This window comes from Gorilla gorilla, chromosome 22 (genome assembly GCF_029281585.2).
Source record: "Gorilla gorilla gorilla isolate KB3781 chromosome 22, NHGRI_mGorGor1-v2.1_pri, whole genome shotgun sequence".
Taxonomy (NCBI): Eukaryota; Metazoa; Chordata; class Mammalia; order Primates; family Hominidae; genus Gorilla; species Gorilla gorilla.
Genome location: NC_073246.2, coordinates 34,503,280 through 34,520,215, shown reverse-complemented (window position 1 = coordinate 34,520,215; position 16,936 = coordinate 34,503,280). Strand labels below are relative to the sequence as shown.

The following is a 16,936-nucleotide window of genomic DNA, read 5'->3' as shown; positions in this document are numbered from 1 at the left end:
GCACGGGCTTGATCTGTGGTGATTTTAATAATCACTAGATGATTACTAACCTACATATTTAAACAAAACTGGATGGTCAGTACATGGGTTCTTATGCAACGATTTTCTACATTTCTCAATATTATTAAAAATTATATTGAGACCCTGTAAAATATGTAAGTTTGTGGACATGTAGCTCTCTATCTGGAAGGCTATACTGTAAAATTTTAAGAAGTTGATGGGTACAGAATTGGATTCAAGAGAAATGGCATGACCTTATGGAGGGCAGTCAGGAGCTAAGAAAACATAGTAGCCCATTTCTCCTTCCGGCGAGATAGACATTTGCCAATCAGACCAGTACTGCCTGTTCCAGCGTTTGGGTGATCCCTGTCTCAACAGTACTAGAAATAATAACACATCTTCCCCCTAAGGCTCCATCCCCCTTCTATCCACTATCAGGTATCAGTCTTCCTATGAATCCGGGATTGGCTTTGGGCATTTCCAGGCCTTCAGTCATACACTTTCTCCCCACAGGCCCCCTTCCCCAATACACACTCCCCAGTGATATTATTCGGAATATCCACAAGAGATGTTACTTTGATGTCACAGACGGGGTCCACCCTTTGATATTTTTTGTCATATCTTAGGGAGATATTACTTCAAATATCACAGTGGGTGTACACCCACTGTGATGTTATTCGCAATACCCTAGGGAGACATAACTTTTAATATCACAGTAGGTGTACACACTATTTGTGTATACCTGCTGTGATATTATTCCTAATATCCTAAAAATAAATAGAACTCCTAATATCACAGTTGGTGTACACACTGTGATATTATTCATAATATTCCAGCGGGATGTTACTCCTCAGGTCACAGGGGGTTAATACCCTGGGACAGTATTCCTCATATTCCAGGGCGGTGATACTCCTAAAGTCACAGGGTGTGTACCCCTGTAATATTATTCATCATATTCTAGGGGGCTGTTACTCCTAATGTCACAGGGATGTACACCCTGTGATATTATTCATAGTATATGAGAGGGATATTAGTACTAATGTCACAATGCGTGTACACCTTGTGATACTATTCGTAATATCCTAATGTCACAGGGGGTGTGTTCCCTGTGATATTATTCCTAATATCCTAGACAGATATTGCTTCTAACATCACAGGGTGTGTACACCTTGTCATATCATTCATAATATCCTAAAACTATGTTATTCCTCATGTCACAGAGGGTGTTCACCCTGTGATATTATTCGTAATAGTTTTGTGGGATGTTACTCCCAATGTCACAGGGGGTGTACACAGAGTCACACAGTGATATGACTTGTAATATTCTATAGAAATGTTACTCGTGAATCACAGGGGCTGTACCTCCTGTGATATTATTCGTAATATTCTAGGGGAATGTTGATACTATTGTGACACATGGTGTACACCCTGTGCTATGACTCGTCATATCATAGCGGGATGTTACTACTAATGTCACAATGCGTGTACACCCTCTGATGTTATTCGTTATATCCTCGGGGGATGTTACTCCTAATGTCACATGGGGTGTACTCCCTGTGACATTATTCTTAATATCCTAGGGGGATGTTACTTTTAATGTCACCGGGGGTGTATATCATGCGTATTCAACGCCTGTGATACTATTCCTAATACCCTAGGGGCATGTTCCTCCTAATGTCACATGGGGTGTACACCATGTGTGTTCACCTGCTGTGATATTATTTGTAATATCCTAGGGGAATGTTACTCCTGATGGCACAGGAGGTGTACACCATGTGTGTAAACTGCCTGTGTCATTATTCGTAATATCCTAGGGGGTTGTTTCTTTTAATGTCACAATGGGTGTACAAAATGTCACAGAAGGTGTACACCTTGTGACGTTATCTGTAATACCCTAGAAGGATGTTACTCCTAATATGTCACAGGGGTGTACACCCTTTGATATTATTTGTAATCTCATAGAGAGATATTATTTCAAATATCACAGTGGATGTACACACATAGTGTATACCCTGTGATATTATTCATAATATCCTAGGGAGATACAACTCCTGATATCACAGTAAGTTTACCCCGTGTGTGTACACCCTTGATATTAGTCGTAATAACCAGGGCAAATATTACTCCTAATATCACACAGTCTGCACACCCTGTGATATTTTTCATAATATTTTAGGGAGATACTGCTTCTAATATCACAGTGGGTGTACCCCACGTGTGTATACTCTGTGACAGTATTTTTTATATCCTAGGGAGGTATTACTCCTAATATCACAGTGGGTGTTCACCCTGTGATATCATTCTTATTTGATCTTGCTGCCTTTTTTAACCCACCCTGCAAAAGGAATGGAACAGATAAGAAGATATTGAGATTGGACTGTGCTGCCGTGCGGCTGCACGGCTGCCACAGGACACCTTTAATATCCCTGTTTCTCAGGCTGTAGATCAAGGGTTTCAGCATGGGGGTGACCACCGTGTACATCACTGAGGCCACTGCACCCTTTCTCGGGGAAAACGACACATCTGAACTGAGGTACCCTCCAACGCCTGTTCCATAAAATCAGCAAACAACTGACAGGTGATACCCACAGGTGGCGAAGGCTTTATACCTCCCACCTGATTATGAAACCCTCAGAATGGAGGAAACAATTTTATAGTAAGAGAAAAGGGTCCCCGAGATGGGAAGAAAACCAAATATGGCAGCAGGGAAATACATGATTATGTTATTGGTGAAGGTGTCACAACATGCAAGATGGGGGAGTTGAGAAGGGTCACAGAAGAAATTAGGAATTGCCACATCCTTGAAGCAGGTGATTTGTAAGGTGATCAAGTTTTGCAGCTGGGAGTCTAAAAGACTGAGGGAAAAAAAGACAACAAAACTAGGAAGCCACAGAAACGGGTTGATGATGGCTGAATGATATAGAGGGTGACAGATGGCTACAAACCGGTCACAGGCCATCACACTCAGGAGCATGTCTCTCTTCCATGCCTCCAAAAATGGCAAAGAGAGACATCTGAGTCAGGCAGCCTGCATAGAAGATGACTCTGCTGTGAGACTGGATGTCCACAATCATCCTGGGGACCGCGGTGGAGGTGAAACCAATGTCAGGCAAGGACAGGTTGCAGAGGAAGAAGTGCATGGGGGTGTGGAGGTGGGAGTCAGGGCTGATGGCCAGGATGATGAGCAGGTTCCCCAGCACCGTGACCAGGCACACAGGAACAGCCCAGTGACGACCGGCTGCAGTGCTGGATCCTTTGAGGGTTCTAGGAGGAGGAATATAAAAACATCCGTTAGATTCTGTGGGTCTGTATAGTTTGGACACCTTTTGCTTAAAAAAGAGGGTTGAAAAACCGGAAACAAGTAAACCAACACCCAGCATTGTGTCTGCATTTTGGATATAAGCAATTCACAAGTCATGTTTTCAGATTTCAGAGCAATCCACACTCAGCAATATTTTGCAGTTCTGACAAACTCTATTGTCTTCTAAAGCTTTCATCATTGATTTCTGTGTTATTCACTTCTTGCTCTACACACCTGCCTTAGAGACACTAGATTCAAGAATGTTCCAAGAACCAGATCATCATATATAACAAATTCGTAATTGCTAGAAAATATAGCTTATCTTTTCCAAAGAAAAATATGTAATAAAACCATACTCTTCACTTTAAGAAAAAGGTTATCCTAATTAAGGGAAATTAAGAACTCAAATATTTTATTTTATTCTAATAGATTGATACAAATTCCCTTGATTTAGAACATTTATAAACACTGTATAACAGCTGAAACCATGCCATCTGGAAATGAAATGAAAGTTGATAGTTCATAAGCAGAAAATAGTTCCACATGCCAGTTAGGTCCTAGTGATTTCATTATGTTTTCTGACTTTTCTCCTTCAAGAGAGTAATTGCTTACTCAAATCGGTGCGTCTTGTTTTAAAATTCGTGTAAGCTATAACTCCTGTCCTTAGCTTAGGTGGACTTAGAATTTTCATAAGAAAGTTTGGCCGGATGCGGTGGCTCATGCCTGTAATCCCAGCACTTTGGGGGGCCGAGGAGGGCGGATCACAAGGTCAGGAGATCAAGACCATCCTGGTCAACATGGTGAAACCCCACCTCTACTAAAAATACAAAAACTTTGCCCGGTATGGCGGCGCGCGCCTGTAGTCCCAGCTACTCGGGAGGCTGACGCAGGAGAATTGCTTGAACCTGGGAGGCAGAGGCTACAGTGAGCCGAGATCACACCACTGCACTCCAGCCTGGGCAACAAGAGCAAAACTCCGTCTCAGAAAACAAAAAACGAAAAGAATCAAGTAAGTCGAAGTCACACTGATGACAGCCAATTTTTGTGAACCAAGGAAGTGTCGATTCAATAATTGACATCGATGTTTCCTTTTGCTATCTCCTATGTGCCAAGCAAGATATAGACTCTGGGGAATCAGAAACAGAAGACACTCACTTGTTCCTCTCACAATACTCAGTACTTACCGAGACAAAGACAAAACAAAATGTCCTGTCTGGAATGCAGGGAAACCAGAACTTCAGGTCAGGGAATATTTCCGGTGAATTGTATGGACTTTAAGCTTAAAATATTAATGAATGTATCTAAAATTCACTTTGCCTTTACTTTATGCATCCATCACATAGAGATCACGCAGCGGGCACCCACGATCGGTTTTATCATCACTCACTTCCATTGGATCAACTAGAAATCAACTCAGATGACAGTGCTGAGTCTCAGAGGATGGACATCTCACCCCTTGCCATACAGATAAGTAGAAAGGGTGGTATTCCAAATTCATGGCCAGACTCTAAGTCCCGGGTACTATACTTCATGGTCTTCCAACTCTCAAAAAGTTGTGGTTTTGTTTTTGTTTTTTTTTTCTTTGAGACAGAGTCTCATTCTGTTGCTCAGGCTGGAGTGCAGTGGAGTGACCTTGGCTCACTGCAACCTCTGCATCCCAGGTTCAAGCTATTCTCCTGCCTCAGCCTGCCAAGTAGCTGAGATTACAGGCGCACGCCACTACGCCTGGCTAATTTTTTTCTATTTTTAGTAGAGATGGGGTTTCACCATGTTGGCCAGGCTGGTCTCGAACTCCTGACCTTGTGATTCACCTGCCTCAGCCTCCCAAAGGGCTGGGATTACAGGCGTGAGCCACCACACCCAGCTTCAAAAAGTTTTAAGCAGAGCTCAGAGGTCTTAACCACAGGCACATCTGAGGAGCATTTTTGAAATGGTTTCCAGCTTCCTCAATAGGAATGGAAGCCAAACTCCGAATTGATGACTCCTTTGAGGAAGTCGAGAGCTGTAAGGAAAGCCAGGAACAGGGGCAAGGGAGAGATGCATCCCGAATGATCCTGTGCCAGTTCTTTCTGGAATCCTTGATGTGATCTCAGCTGCCCTTTCTATACTTGACACAGTGATTGTGGCACCCACTGGTCTAGCTGTGGTCTACAAGGAACCCCCAAAGGGAAGGGCACAGTGAGCAGGGGCATCGGCCTGAGTGACAAGGATTTGAGAGGGCAGGTTGGATGCAGGGAGAGGACTGGCCAAATGCCATGTGTCTGGACTTTGACTGCCTGGTTCAAATTGGACTTCACCCTTTTTGACTTCATGATCTGGTACAAGTTATATGAAAATGCGTTGCTCCTTTTCTAGTCTGTAAAATAATAACGAAATGTGCACTAATAACTGGGAGACTACGCAGATGAAATGAAACAAGCTGCATAGAGCACAGAGCTCAGAGTCTGGCCTTTAGGAAGCCCTCAGTAAGGGTTCATGGTGCCATGGTGTCTGTCATCATCCTCTTTATCCTCATCATCACCTTCATCATCTTCTTGTTGTTCTTAGGGAATAGTTTAGAGGGACTCATTCCCTGCTATCATGGATGAGATGTCTATGAAAAGGACAACCAGTGGGGGAGGAAAGCAAAATTTTGAATAAGATTTCTGAGACCCCCACCACAACCAAGAACAGAAACTCCACAGTCTGCTGAGTGGAAGTTTGCACATTGGTCTCCTCCCATCTGCCCACCGCACTCTCTTGTTTGTCTTGAGGATGAGGAAACAAAACAAGCCTCCCAGCGGTCCCTCAGCACTTACTGAACTGCCCTTCCCCTCTGCTGGGCCGTGACCACGGAGAACAGGTCCACTGTCCTCCCTGCGTGGTGCACGATGGAGGCTCAGACTCCGTCCTCAAGGCTGGCAAGAAGACAGGGTGAGACACGAGCCTCCTGATACAGGTGACGGGTGTGGAGCCCACAGGACTGGAACCTCACACTGCAGGGCTGGAGGCACAGACTGAGTATTTACTATTCTGTGGCCTGGGGGCCTCAAGGCACAGAGCTCCTCATTAGCCAAAGTCACCCAAGTTCCCCAACCTCTAAGGATTTCCTCATAATAATGCAAGAAGAAGAGAAAAGTGAGTGTCCATAGAAGCTTTGGGGCTCTTCCTCTAATCAGGAGAAAGCTGGTATGTATTATTCACTTCTTTCTTTTCTTTTTAAAGATCCAACTGCTTTAATTTTCATCTTTGATTATGGGAAAATATACCACGTATAAATATTAAAAATTATAAATATATATTATTTCATATAGAATGGCCAGTATAAACATTTACAATTTCCACTGTTTTTCAGTTTACAGTTTAATGACATTAATTACATTCACATTGTTTAGCAACCATCACCGCTGTCATCTCCAGAACAGTTTTATCTTTCAAAATGGAAATTGCACCCATTCACCAAACTCTCCATTCCTCTTTCTTGCCCACCCCTGGGGGCCACCATTCTAGTTCACAACTCTATGAGTTTAACTACTCTAGACACCTGATAGAAGTGGAATCATACCGCGTTTCATTTTTTTTTTTTTCCAGACTGAGTCTTTCTCTGTCGCCCAGGCAGGAGTGCAGTGGCATGATCTCGGCTCACTGCAACCTCCACATCATGGGTTCAAGCGATTCTTGTGTCTCAGTCTCCCAAATAGCTGGGATTACAGGCGTGCGCCACCACGCCCAGCTAATTTTTGTATTTTTAATAGAGACGAGCTTTCACCGTATTGGCCAGGCTGGTCTCGAACTCCTGACCTTAAGTGATCCGCCTGCCTCAGCCTCCCAAATTGCTGGGGTTACAGGTGCGAGCCACTGAGCCTGGTCATGTTTATCCTTTTGGGATTTATTTATTTCACTGACGATAATGTCTTCAAGGTTCATCCATGTTGCAGCCTGTGTCAGAAGTGCCTGTCTGGTTTTTTTGTTTGTTTTGTTTTGTTTTGTTTTGTTTTGTGTTTACATGGAGTCTCACTCTGTCGCACAGACTGGAGTGCAGTGGCACAATCTGGGCTCACTGCAACCTCCGCCTCCTGGGTTCAAGCGATTCTTGTGCCTCAGCCTCCCAAGTAGCTGGGACTATAGGCACACGCCACCATGCTCATCTAATTTTTTGCATTTTCAGTGGAGACGGTTTCACCAAGATGGCCAGGCTGGTCTTGAATTCCTGACCTCAGGTGATCCGCCCACCTTGGTCTTCCAAGATGCCGGGATTACAGGCGGAGCCACTGCACCGGCCAGAAGTGCCTGCCTTTTGAAGGCTGAATAGTCTTCCATTGTATGAATGAACTGCAGTGTGCTTTTTCATTCATCTGTCCACGAACCCTCGGGTTGCTTCCACATTTTGGCTGTTGTGAATAATGCTGCTATGAATATGGGTGTACAAATATCTCTTCCACTCCTGGCTTCTAATTCTTTTTGGTAGGTACCCACAAATGCAACTGCAGGAACATCTGATAATTCTGTTTCTAATTTTTCCAGTACACGCCATACTATTTTCACTGTTGCTTCACGGTTTTACATTCCCTCCAATCATATTCGAGCATTCCTACTTCCCTCTAGTCTCACCAATGCTTGTTTGTTTATCATATCCATCCTAATGTGTGGTATCACATTATTGGTTTGATTTGCGCTTCCCTATGATGAGTGATTTTGAACATCATCTTAGATGCTTATTGGCCATTGCTGTATCTTCTTTAGGGACACGTCTACTCGAGTCTTCTGACCATTGTTAATGGGATGCTTTGGGTTTCTTGTTGCTTAGTTCTAGCTGTTCTTTATACATGATGGATATCAGCCTCTTTTCAGATATATGATTTGCAAATATTTTTCCGAATCCATGGGTTATCTTTTCACTCAGTTCACAGTGTTTTTTGGTGCACAAAAGTGTCTGTCATTTAGATGTAATCCAAGGAATCTAATTTTCTTTCGTTGCCTATGCTTTTGGTGTCATATCCCAGAAAGCATTGCCCAATCTGATGTCATGAAAGTGTGGCCAGTGTTTTCTTTGAGGCATATTATACTTTTAGCACTTGGGGTTAGGTCTTTGATCCAGTTTGTGTTAATTTTTGCACCTGGTGTGACATAGGGTCCACCTTCATTCTTCTGCATGTGGAAATCAAGTTTCTCCAACACCATTTCTTGAAAAGGCTGCTTTTCCACCAATGAGCTTTCTTAGCACTCATGTTAAAAATCATTTGAACACATAGGTGAGAAGTTATTTCTGGGCTCAAAAACAAACAAACAACAACAAACAACAGATAAGGATACAGCATGGGCCGGGTGTGGTCGCTCACGCCTGTAATCCCAGCACTTTGGGAGGCCAAGGCGGGTGGATCACCTGAAGTCAGGAGATCAAGACCAGCCTGACCGACAGGGAGAAACCCCCGTCTCTACTAAAAATACAACATTAGCTGGGCATGCTGGCGCATGCCTGTAATCCCAGCTACTTAGGAGGTGGAGGCAGGAGAATCACTTGAACCCAGGAGGCAGAGGTTGTGGTGAGCCAAGATTGCACTGTTACACTCCAGCCTGGGCAAGAAGAGCGAAACTCCATCTCAAAACAAAAAACAAAAAACCAGCATGATTTCAAGAGCAGAAGACAAGAGCTTAAAAACCAGCATAATGAGAAAGTTAGGAAGCTTCTTACCAAAGCATCTGGAAATATGCAAGAAATTCTTGTGAACTAAAATTTTCATACTGTACTATCAAACACTAGAACTCACTTACCCCATCTTTCTGTATTTTGGGACCCAATTATCCACTTCTCCTCATTCCCCATCCACCCCTTTTCTTCCTAGCGTCTGCTAACCCCCTTTATACTCTCCACCTTCCTGAGATTCCTTTTGTGTGTAGGTGTGTGATGGAGTCTCTTTCTGTTGCCCAGATTGGAGCATACAGGCACAGTCCAGGCTCACTGCAACCTCCACCTCCCAAGTTCAAGCGCTTCTTGGGCCTCAGCCTTCTGAGTAGCTGAGACTACAGGAACGCGTCACCACGCCTGGCTAATTGTTTGTGTTTTTAGTAGAGACGGGGTTTCACCATGTTGGCCAGGCGGCTCTCAAACTCCTGGCCTCAAGTAATCCGTGCAACTCGGTCTCCCAAAGTGCTGGGATTACAGGCCTGAGCCACCTGGCCAAGATTTTCTTTTTTGTTCCTACGTATAAGTGAGGACATGAAATATTTGTCATTCTGTGCCTGGCTTATTTCACTTAACATACAGACCTGCAATCTCTTCCATTTTTTCTGCAGCGGAGAGGATTTTATTCCTTTTTAGGCTGAATAATACTTCATTGTGTGTGTATACCGCAGTTTCTTAATTGAAACAAATTTCTAAAAAGCAAATATTTAAAAAATGTTTCGGAATGTGAAACTTTAGGGATATTGTGCCCATTTTATTCTTTTCTATTTCCCATTTTATGTATATGCAAGTGTATAATAAAGCAGCAATCAATGTGTGTATAAATCTGTGACTTCAACAAATGTAAAATGAAAATGCTAAGTGGTGGCTGGGCGCGATCGCTCACGCCTGTAATCCCAGCACTTTGGGAGGCTGAATCAGGCGGATCACCTGAGGTCGGGAGTTCAAGACCAGCCTGACCAATATGGAGAAACACTGTCTCTACTAAAAATACAAAAAAAAAAAAAAAAAATTTGCCGGGCGTGGTAGCGCATGCCTGTAATCCCAGCTACTTGGAAGGCTGGAACAGGAGAATCGCTTGAATACGGGAGGCAGAGGCTGCAGTGAGCCGAGATCATGCCATTGCACTCCAGCCTGGGCAGCAAGAGTGAAACTCTGTTAAAAAAAAAAAAAAAAAAAAAGAAAAGAAAAAAAGAGAAAATATTACTTCCATTATCGCAGGGGGTGTTCACCCCTGATGATATTGTTTTCTAATATCCAGGGAAGGAGAGTATGATATTACTCCCAATATCGCAGGGGGTGTACACCTTTTTGTGATATTGTGTCTAACATCCGGGGAAACAGAGGATGATATTACTCCCAATATCGCAGAGGGTGGACACCCCCCTGGGATATTGTTCCTAGTATCCCAATGGGGAGAGGATGATATTACTCCCCATATCGAAGGAAATGTACACCACCCCTGTGATATTGTTCCTGATATCCAGAGAGGAAAAGAATATTACTCCCAACAGCGTAGGAAATGTATACCCGCGCTGTGATATTTTTCCCAATATCCGGGGGGGAGAGGATCATATTACTTCCAATATCGCAGGGTGTGTACACCCCCTCTGTTATCTTGTTGCTAACATCCAGGTTTGGGGAGGACAACATTACTCCCAATATCACAGGGGGATTACACCCCCCCGTGACCTTGTTAGTAATTTCCTGGGTGGAGAGGATGATATTACTCTCAATATCGCAGGGGTGTACACCCCACTGTGATATTTTTCTAAATATTCAGGGCGGGAGACGATAATATTACTCCCAATATCGCAGAAGGTGTACATTCCCTGACCATTAAACATAAGAAGTCCATCAACCTGTTTAGTTTTCTTTAGATGTGTATTTGAATTTGTATTGTCCGTTTATTTATTATTTTTGAGACACAGTCTCACTCTGTCGCCAAGGCAGAGTAGTGGCGCGATCTAGGCTCACTGCAACCTCCGCCTCCCGGGTTCAAGCAATTCTCCCACCTCAGGCTCCCTAGTAGCTGGAATTACTGGCACGGGCCACTACGTTCGGCTAATTTTTGTATTTTTAGTAGAGAAGGGGTTTCACCATGTTGGCCAGGCTGGTTTCGAACTCCTGACCTCAGGTGATCCGCCCTCCTCGGCCTCCCTAAGTGTTGGGATTACACGCGTGAGCCACCGCTCCCGGCCTGTCCATTTATTTTTGTTTTATTTTTGTCACACTAAAATATAAGCTCCATGAGAGCAGCGACTCTGGATCTGTGGGGCCCGGAATAAACAGCGACTGACGCCGACTGCCTTCAGCAAGTGTCCGCTGGAGGATGGCTGGATATTTCCGGGAGGGTCGCTCTGGCAGGAGCCGCTGGAGCTACCCTAGCAACGCCATCCAAATCAACCTGAACGAAGAAGTGCGGACACTCGCCCTGGCCCCTCCGTCCTGAAAAGCTGACCCGCGCAAACAGCAGCCAACAGCAAGACTCAGTTCTAGGTCGCTGCCGCCAAACTTTCCCAGGCCGGAAACAGCGTGGAACGTTGCCGGAAGTGGAGACTGAAAGCGGCGGAAGGGACGCTGGAATGTGGAGCGGTTGTGGGGCGGCAGCTGCGGAACTCGGCGATTGTGGTTTCCGCCGTACTTCCCGTTCCCCATCTAGTAACTCCCATCTCAGCCCACGTATCTCCCTGAGGGGAAATCTCGGGCCCCAGACCAGTCGATTGGGAGGTCCGCTCTCCCCTTCAGCGACTTGGTCTGTGTTTTGGCAGTTGCCCCGACAACAGTCACTTCCGGGAAGGGGCTCTGCGAATCTCCTTCCGCCGGTCCGCTCATAATCAGCTGTCCTCTCAGACTGTGTGGGTGGTTTCCCCGGCCGCAGCTCCGCATGGGCGTGGATTGCTGGGCCTCGGTGCACCCCAGCCTCCCCCACTCGGGTTCTGAGCTTGAGCTGGCGGCTCTTTAACTCTGTTTCACTGTTGCTCTTGGCAACATCCACTTCCGGGAGCGAGTGCCGTTTCCCCCGCTCACCGCGGGCTAGGGAGCGTGGGATTCCGGACTCTGAGCGGCTGTTAGTGCGTCGCCGCTGCTGGCGATCCGGCGACCCTCGGCCGGCAGGACCCGCGGGCCACGCAGCCCGGGCCTTCTCACCGCCTCAGTACCTCGGCGGGACCGCCATGGTTCTGCTGCACGTGAAGCGGGGCGACGAGAGCCAGTTCCTGCTGCAGGCGCCTGGGAGCACCGAGCTGGAGGAGCTCACGGTGCAGGTGGCCCGGGTCTATAATGGGCGGCTCAAGGTGCAGCGCCTCTGCTCAGGTGCGGCTCGCGGGTGGGCCCGACAGATCGAGAGACCGGCGTGGGATGGAGAAAGAGGGGCAGGGTGGGCCGAGGGGTCAGGTTTGTGAAGATTATTGAAGAGATTTGCAGCAGCCGGGGTTGAAACGGGACACTAGGGTTAACCGGAGATGAATAAGGAACCGGAGAAGATCCGGCCTGTCTGACACCCCGGGCTGGGAGGTGGGCCCAGGTGCCTCTCGGAGCCAGGATTTGGGGTGCTGCGAATACGTGGAAATGGGCTGGGGAGGGAGGAGGGAGCCGAAAGGCCGGGCTGAACAGCAGACTTAGTGCAATTAATCACGTGTGAGGGGTGAGATGAGAACTAGGTGGGCTTTTAAAAGCTGAATTTACTATTTTTAGTCGCCCGATGTAAAGCAGCGAGCCACCTGGCTTTGGGACGGCCCCTTACAGTTGAGGAAGCCTTGGTGATCTTTCCCCGCCCTGGAAACGGCCTGTTGCGTTGCGGCGCCGTCTCCCTACCCTGCGCAGGTTCCAGGGCACCCGCTTTGCCGCAGAACGTTCCGGCGGTGGAAGGGCCCCCATCTGTGCTGTCCATTGGGCAGCCGCCGGCCACTTGTGGCCGTAGAGCATTTGGAATGCGGCTAGTGCGGCCAGGCAACCGAATTTTACATTTGCATTTTAATTAATTAAATATATATAAATATAAATAAATACTATATATATATATAGTATGTATGTGTGTGTGAGAGACAGGGTCTTACTGTCGCCCAGGCTGGAGTGCAGTGGCGCGATCTCTGCTCACTGCAACCTTCGCCTCCTGGGTTCAAGCTATTCTCCTGTCTCAGCCTCCCAAGTATCTGGGATTACAGGCGCCACCACCACGCCCAGCTAATATTTGTATCTTTAGTGGAGACAGGGTTTCATCATGTTGGCCAGGCTGGTCTCGAACGCCTGACCTCAGGTGATCCGCCTGCCTCCGCCTCCCAAAGTGCTAGGATTACAAGTGTGATCCATCGCGCCTGGCTCATTTTAATTTAAATGAATTTAAATCGCCAAGTGGAGCGAGTAGCTGCCGCATTAGACAGCATAGTTTTTGAACTTGACGGGATGATACTTCCTGATGTGGTCTAGGATATTACTAAGTGTTTATATAACTATCGTGTATATATAGAATATACAAACGTAACTATTTGCAATAAATAGTATATTCATTTATGTGATTTATTAAATTGCATGAATATGCGATTTATTATGAACTGTATTGATTACATTATATGAATATGTGAGTTGCACCGTGGAGAAATTCCTGAGGGTCATGGTTCTTTTCATGAAACTTATGTGTAGTTTCTTAATTGAGCTTCCAACACAAACTCAATATTAAATGTTATTTTTAAGTTAAAGCATTTGAGGAGAAAAGGAATTCATCTTCTTTTCCTATAACGTTATAAATTGGAAATGTGCTGAATGCTAAGAGTCACATTAGTGAACTTAAAATTCATGTATTTATTCTGCACCAATGCTCAGCCTTCAGAAGACAAGGATGGGGCCGGGCGTGGTGGCTCACACGGGTAATCCTGACATTTTGAGAGGCTGAGGCGGGCGGATCACTTGAGCCTAGGAGTTCTAGACTAGCCTGGGCAACATGGTGAAACCCGGTCTCTACTAAAAATACAAAACGTGGTGACACATGCCTGTTGTCCCAGCTACTCGGGAGGCTGAGGCGTGAGAATCGCTTGAACCCGGGAGGCAATGCTGCAGTGAGCTGAGATCGCTGCAGTGAGCTGAGATTGCGCCACTGCACTCCTGCCTGGGTGACAGAGGGAGACCCTGTCTCAAAGAAAAAAAAGACAAGGATGAATAAGACCAGTACCGTGCCCCCGTGTCAAAGGCCCAGGCCAGGTCTGGCACATAGCAAGTGGCATATAAATGTTTGTTCCATGAAATAGTGAGCCAGATGGGCAAGACCCTTGACCCCTGGAAGCTAACATTCCAATGGGGTGTGAGGTGTTATAATGATAACTGTGATAGATGTTGTCTAACTTTCCCTTATTTTTAAGAAATAAGTAGCTTAGACTGTGGTGGAGAGGGAGACAATAAACATCCCATTCAATTACACCATTTGTTCATAATACTGTATTATTTCAGGTCAGGTGATGTCCTCACACAATATTATGGGAACACCGAGATCCAGGTGCCTCCTTCACAGGAAGGAAGGAGAGAGGGAGAAAGGAAGGAAGGCAATTTTGCAAGGTTAAAATGTGGACTGGTTTTGGGGTGAATGTATAACAATTAGGAAAAATAGCCATGCATTTGAATAGTGAACATGATACTAGAAAACCAAGTCCCTTGTCCCATCTCTGCTACCTTTGAGGGGTATAAGCTGCTTTAAATCCTCCCCACTGATTTGCATAAATTATTTATGAAGCATTGACATGAAGTTTTATAGAAGGTCTCAGGCCAGGCGCGGTGGCTCATCCCTGTAATCCCAGCACTTTGGGAGGCCGAGGCGGGTGGATTACTTGAGGTCAGGAGTTCAAGACCAGCTTGGTCAACATGGCGAAACTCTGTCTCTATTAAAATACAAAAATTAGCTGGGCGTGGTGGTGGACACCTGTAATCCCAGCTACTCAGGAAGCTGAGGCAGGAAAATCACTTGAACCTGTGAGTTGGAGGTTTCAGTGAGCCTGAGATCGTGCCATGGCACTCCAGCCTGAGTAACACAGTGAGATTCTGTCTCAAAAAAAAAAAAAAAAAAAATCCGCTGCATATGTGTCATCTGAGCGAGCCTGACATGATACAATCGTAAATTAAGGAAGGTAGGGGGAATGTACAAGGTTAAATTAAATGAGATAGTCCATGTGAGTGCACTTGGAAAACCATAAAACCCATGTGAATATATATTCAGGCATTCAATGAATAGTAATTTTGCCCTCCCTGAGTTCCAGAAAACACAACATACCACACATGATTGGAGCACTCAATCTACAGGCCGACTGCCTGGGACATGGGGTGAGCTCCTGAACTCTCTGTGCTGTTGGCTGAGGATGGATCAGTGACTCTTTGTCAAGGGTCCAGCCCAGGCCTGGCACTTAGCAAGTGGCATATGAATGTTTGTTCCACAAAATAGTCAGCCAGATGGGCAAGACCCCTGACTCTTTGGAGCTTACATTCCAGTGGAGTATGAGGTGTTACGATTGTGATACCGTCTTTCACTTATTTTTAAGAAATGGAAGAATTAGCCGAACATGGCATATTTCTCCCTCCTAATATGCAAGGACTGACCGATGATCAGATTGAAGAATTGAAATTGAAGGATGAATGGGGTGACAAATGTGTACCCAGCGGAGGTGCAGTATTTAAAAAGGATGATATTGGACGAAGGAATGGGCAAGGTAAGTGAGGATTTCTCTTCTATGTGCATGCTTGATACAGGCATAAGTATGAAAACAGTTCCTTTTTTTTTTTTTTTTTGAGACGGAGTCTTGCTCTAGCCCAGGCTGGAGTGCAGTGGCGCAATCTCAGCTCACTGCCACCTCTGTGTTCCAGGTTCAAGCGATTCTCCTGCCTCCGCCTCTTGAGTAGCTGGGACTACAGGCATGTGCCACCACACCTGGCTAATTTTTGTATTTTTAGTAGAGACGGGGTTTTGTCATGTTGGCCAGGCTGGTCTCGAACTCCTGACCTCAGATGATCTGCCGGTCTCGGCCTTCCAAAGTGCTGGGATTACAGGTGTGAGAAAGCAGTTCTTTACGTTTAAAAATTGACCTCGTCATTTCTCTACAGACTTACAAAATACTGTACTCTGTAGCTCCTTTGGTAAAACTCTAATCTAGGATGAATTAGGTAGATAAAGGAAGCTTTGTCTTGCTCTTTAATAAGTTGCAGCTTGCTTTTATATGTATTCGACGAACCAGATGAAATGACCCTTTCCCTTCTGTAGCTCAAAAATGGTTGAGTATTGGCAATTTCATGTGTTTCCACCTAATAATTGTTGGCAGGTACTCACTGCAGTGTATTCAGAGTTGTGTTTTGTTACTGTTCGCAGATGTCGGGGGATCTTAAGAGATGGACTGTGTGAAAGAGGAAAGGGAAAGCATGTCAGCCCATGGACTTCCCTGATCAAGGACATGCTTCTCTCTGGGGCAGAGCACTTCAGTACACGGCAAAACACTGAGGAAATTCCTCTCCTTTCAGTGTTTGGCTGATCATGTGGAATTGATGATAATCCTTTTTGATAGCTTATTCTTTTTAACCTGCATTGAAAGCTCCATTTAAAACACTGTAATTGAACAGCCCTAAAACACTGTTAGGAGTAAAAGAACAGTATTCCTGCAAGGCCTTTAGCAGCTCAAAAATACATTTTTTTAAATATCAGGGATAGTAAGAATTCCTAGTATTTTTTCCTTTCAGTGTTAACCTGAAAAATGGTTGTCTTCCACATCTTTCTTACGTAAGAAGATGTGGTAAGATGAGGAAAAAAAATATGAGAACCAGTTAACAGTTCATTATTCATCATTAAACCAATATGTAATATGTTCTTAAGTTAACCACCTTTTTTTTTTTTTTTTTTTGAGACAGAGTCTCACTCTGTCACCCAGATTGGAGTGCAGTGGTGCAATCTCGGCTCACTGCAACCTCTGCCTCCCGGGTTCCAGCGATTCTCCTGCCTCAGCCTC

The 16,936-nt window shown here is 45.3% G+C and overlaps 1 protein-coding gene and 1 pseudogene across 6 annotated transcripts in view; one reads left to right on the top strand and one right to left on the bottom strand.

The window, feature by feature from the left end:
• Nucleotides 1-2,284: 2,284 nt before the first annotated feature.
• On the bottom strand, nt 2,285-3,140 carry LOC115931866 (putative gustatory receptor clone PTE01; annotated as a pseudogene).
• Nucleotides 3,141-11,267: 8,127 nt separating this feature from the next.
• The window catches only part of CFAP298 (cilia and flagella associated protein 298), a 28,221-nt gene continuing 22,552 nt past the window's right edge, over nt 11,268-16,936 (top strand). For 3 of the 6 annotated variants that reach the window (XM_031005189.3, XM_031005188.3, XM_031005190.3), the window contains exons 1-2: nt 11,536-12,278; nt 15,485-15,652. In XM_031005189.3, coding sequence (XP_030861049.2) covers nt 12,140-12,278; nt 15,485-15,652 — 307 coding nt within the window. In that variant the 5' untranslated portion in view covers nt 11,536-12,139. Of the gene's footprint in view, nt 12,279-15,484; nt 15,653-16,936 lie in introns of those variants that run through there. The other 3 variants (XM_031005187.3, XM_031005191.3, XM_031005192.1) reach the window with 3 other exon arrangements.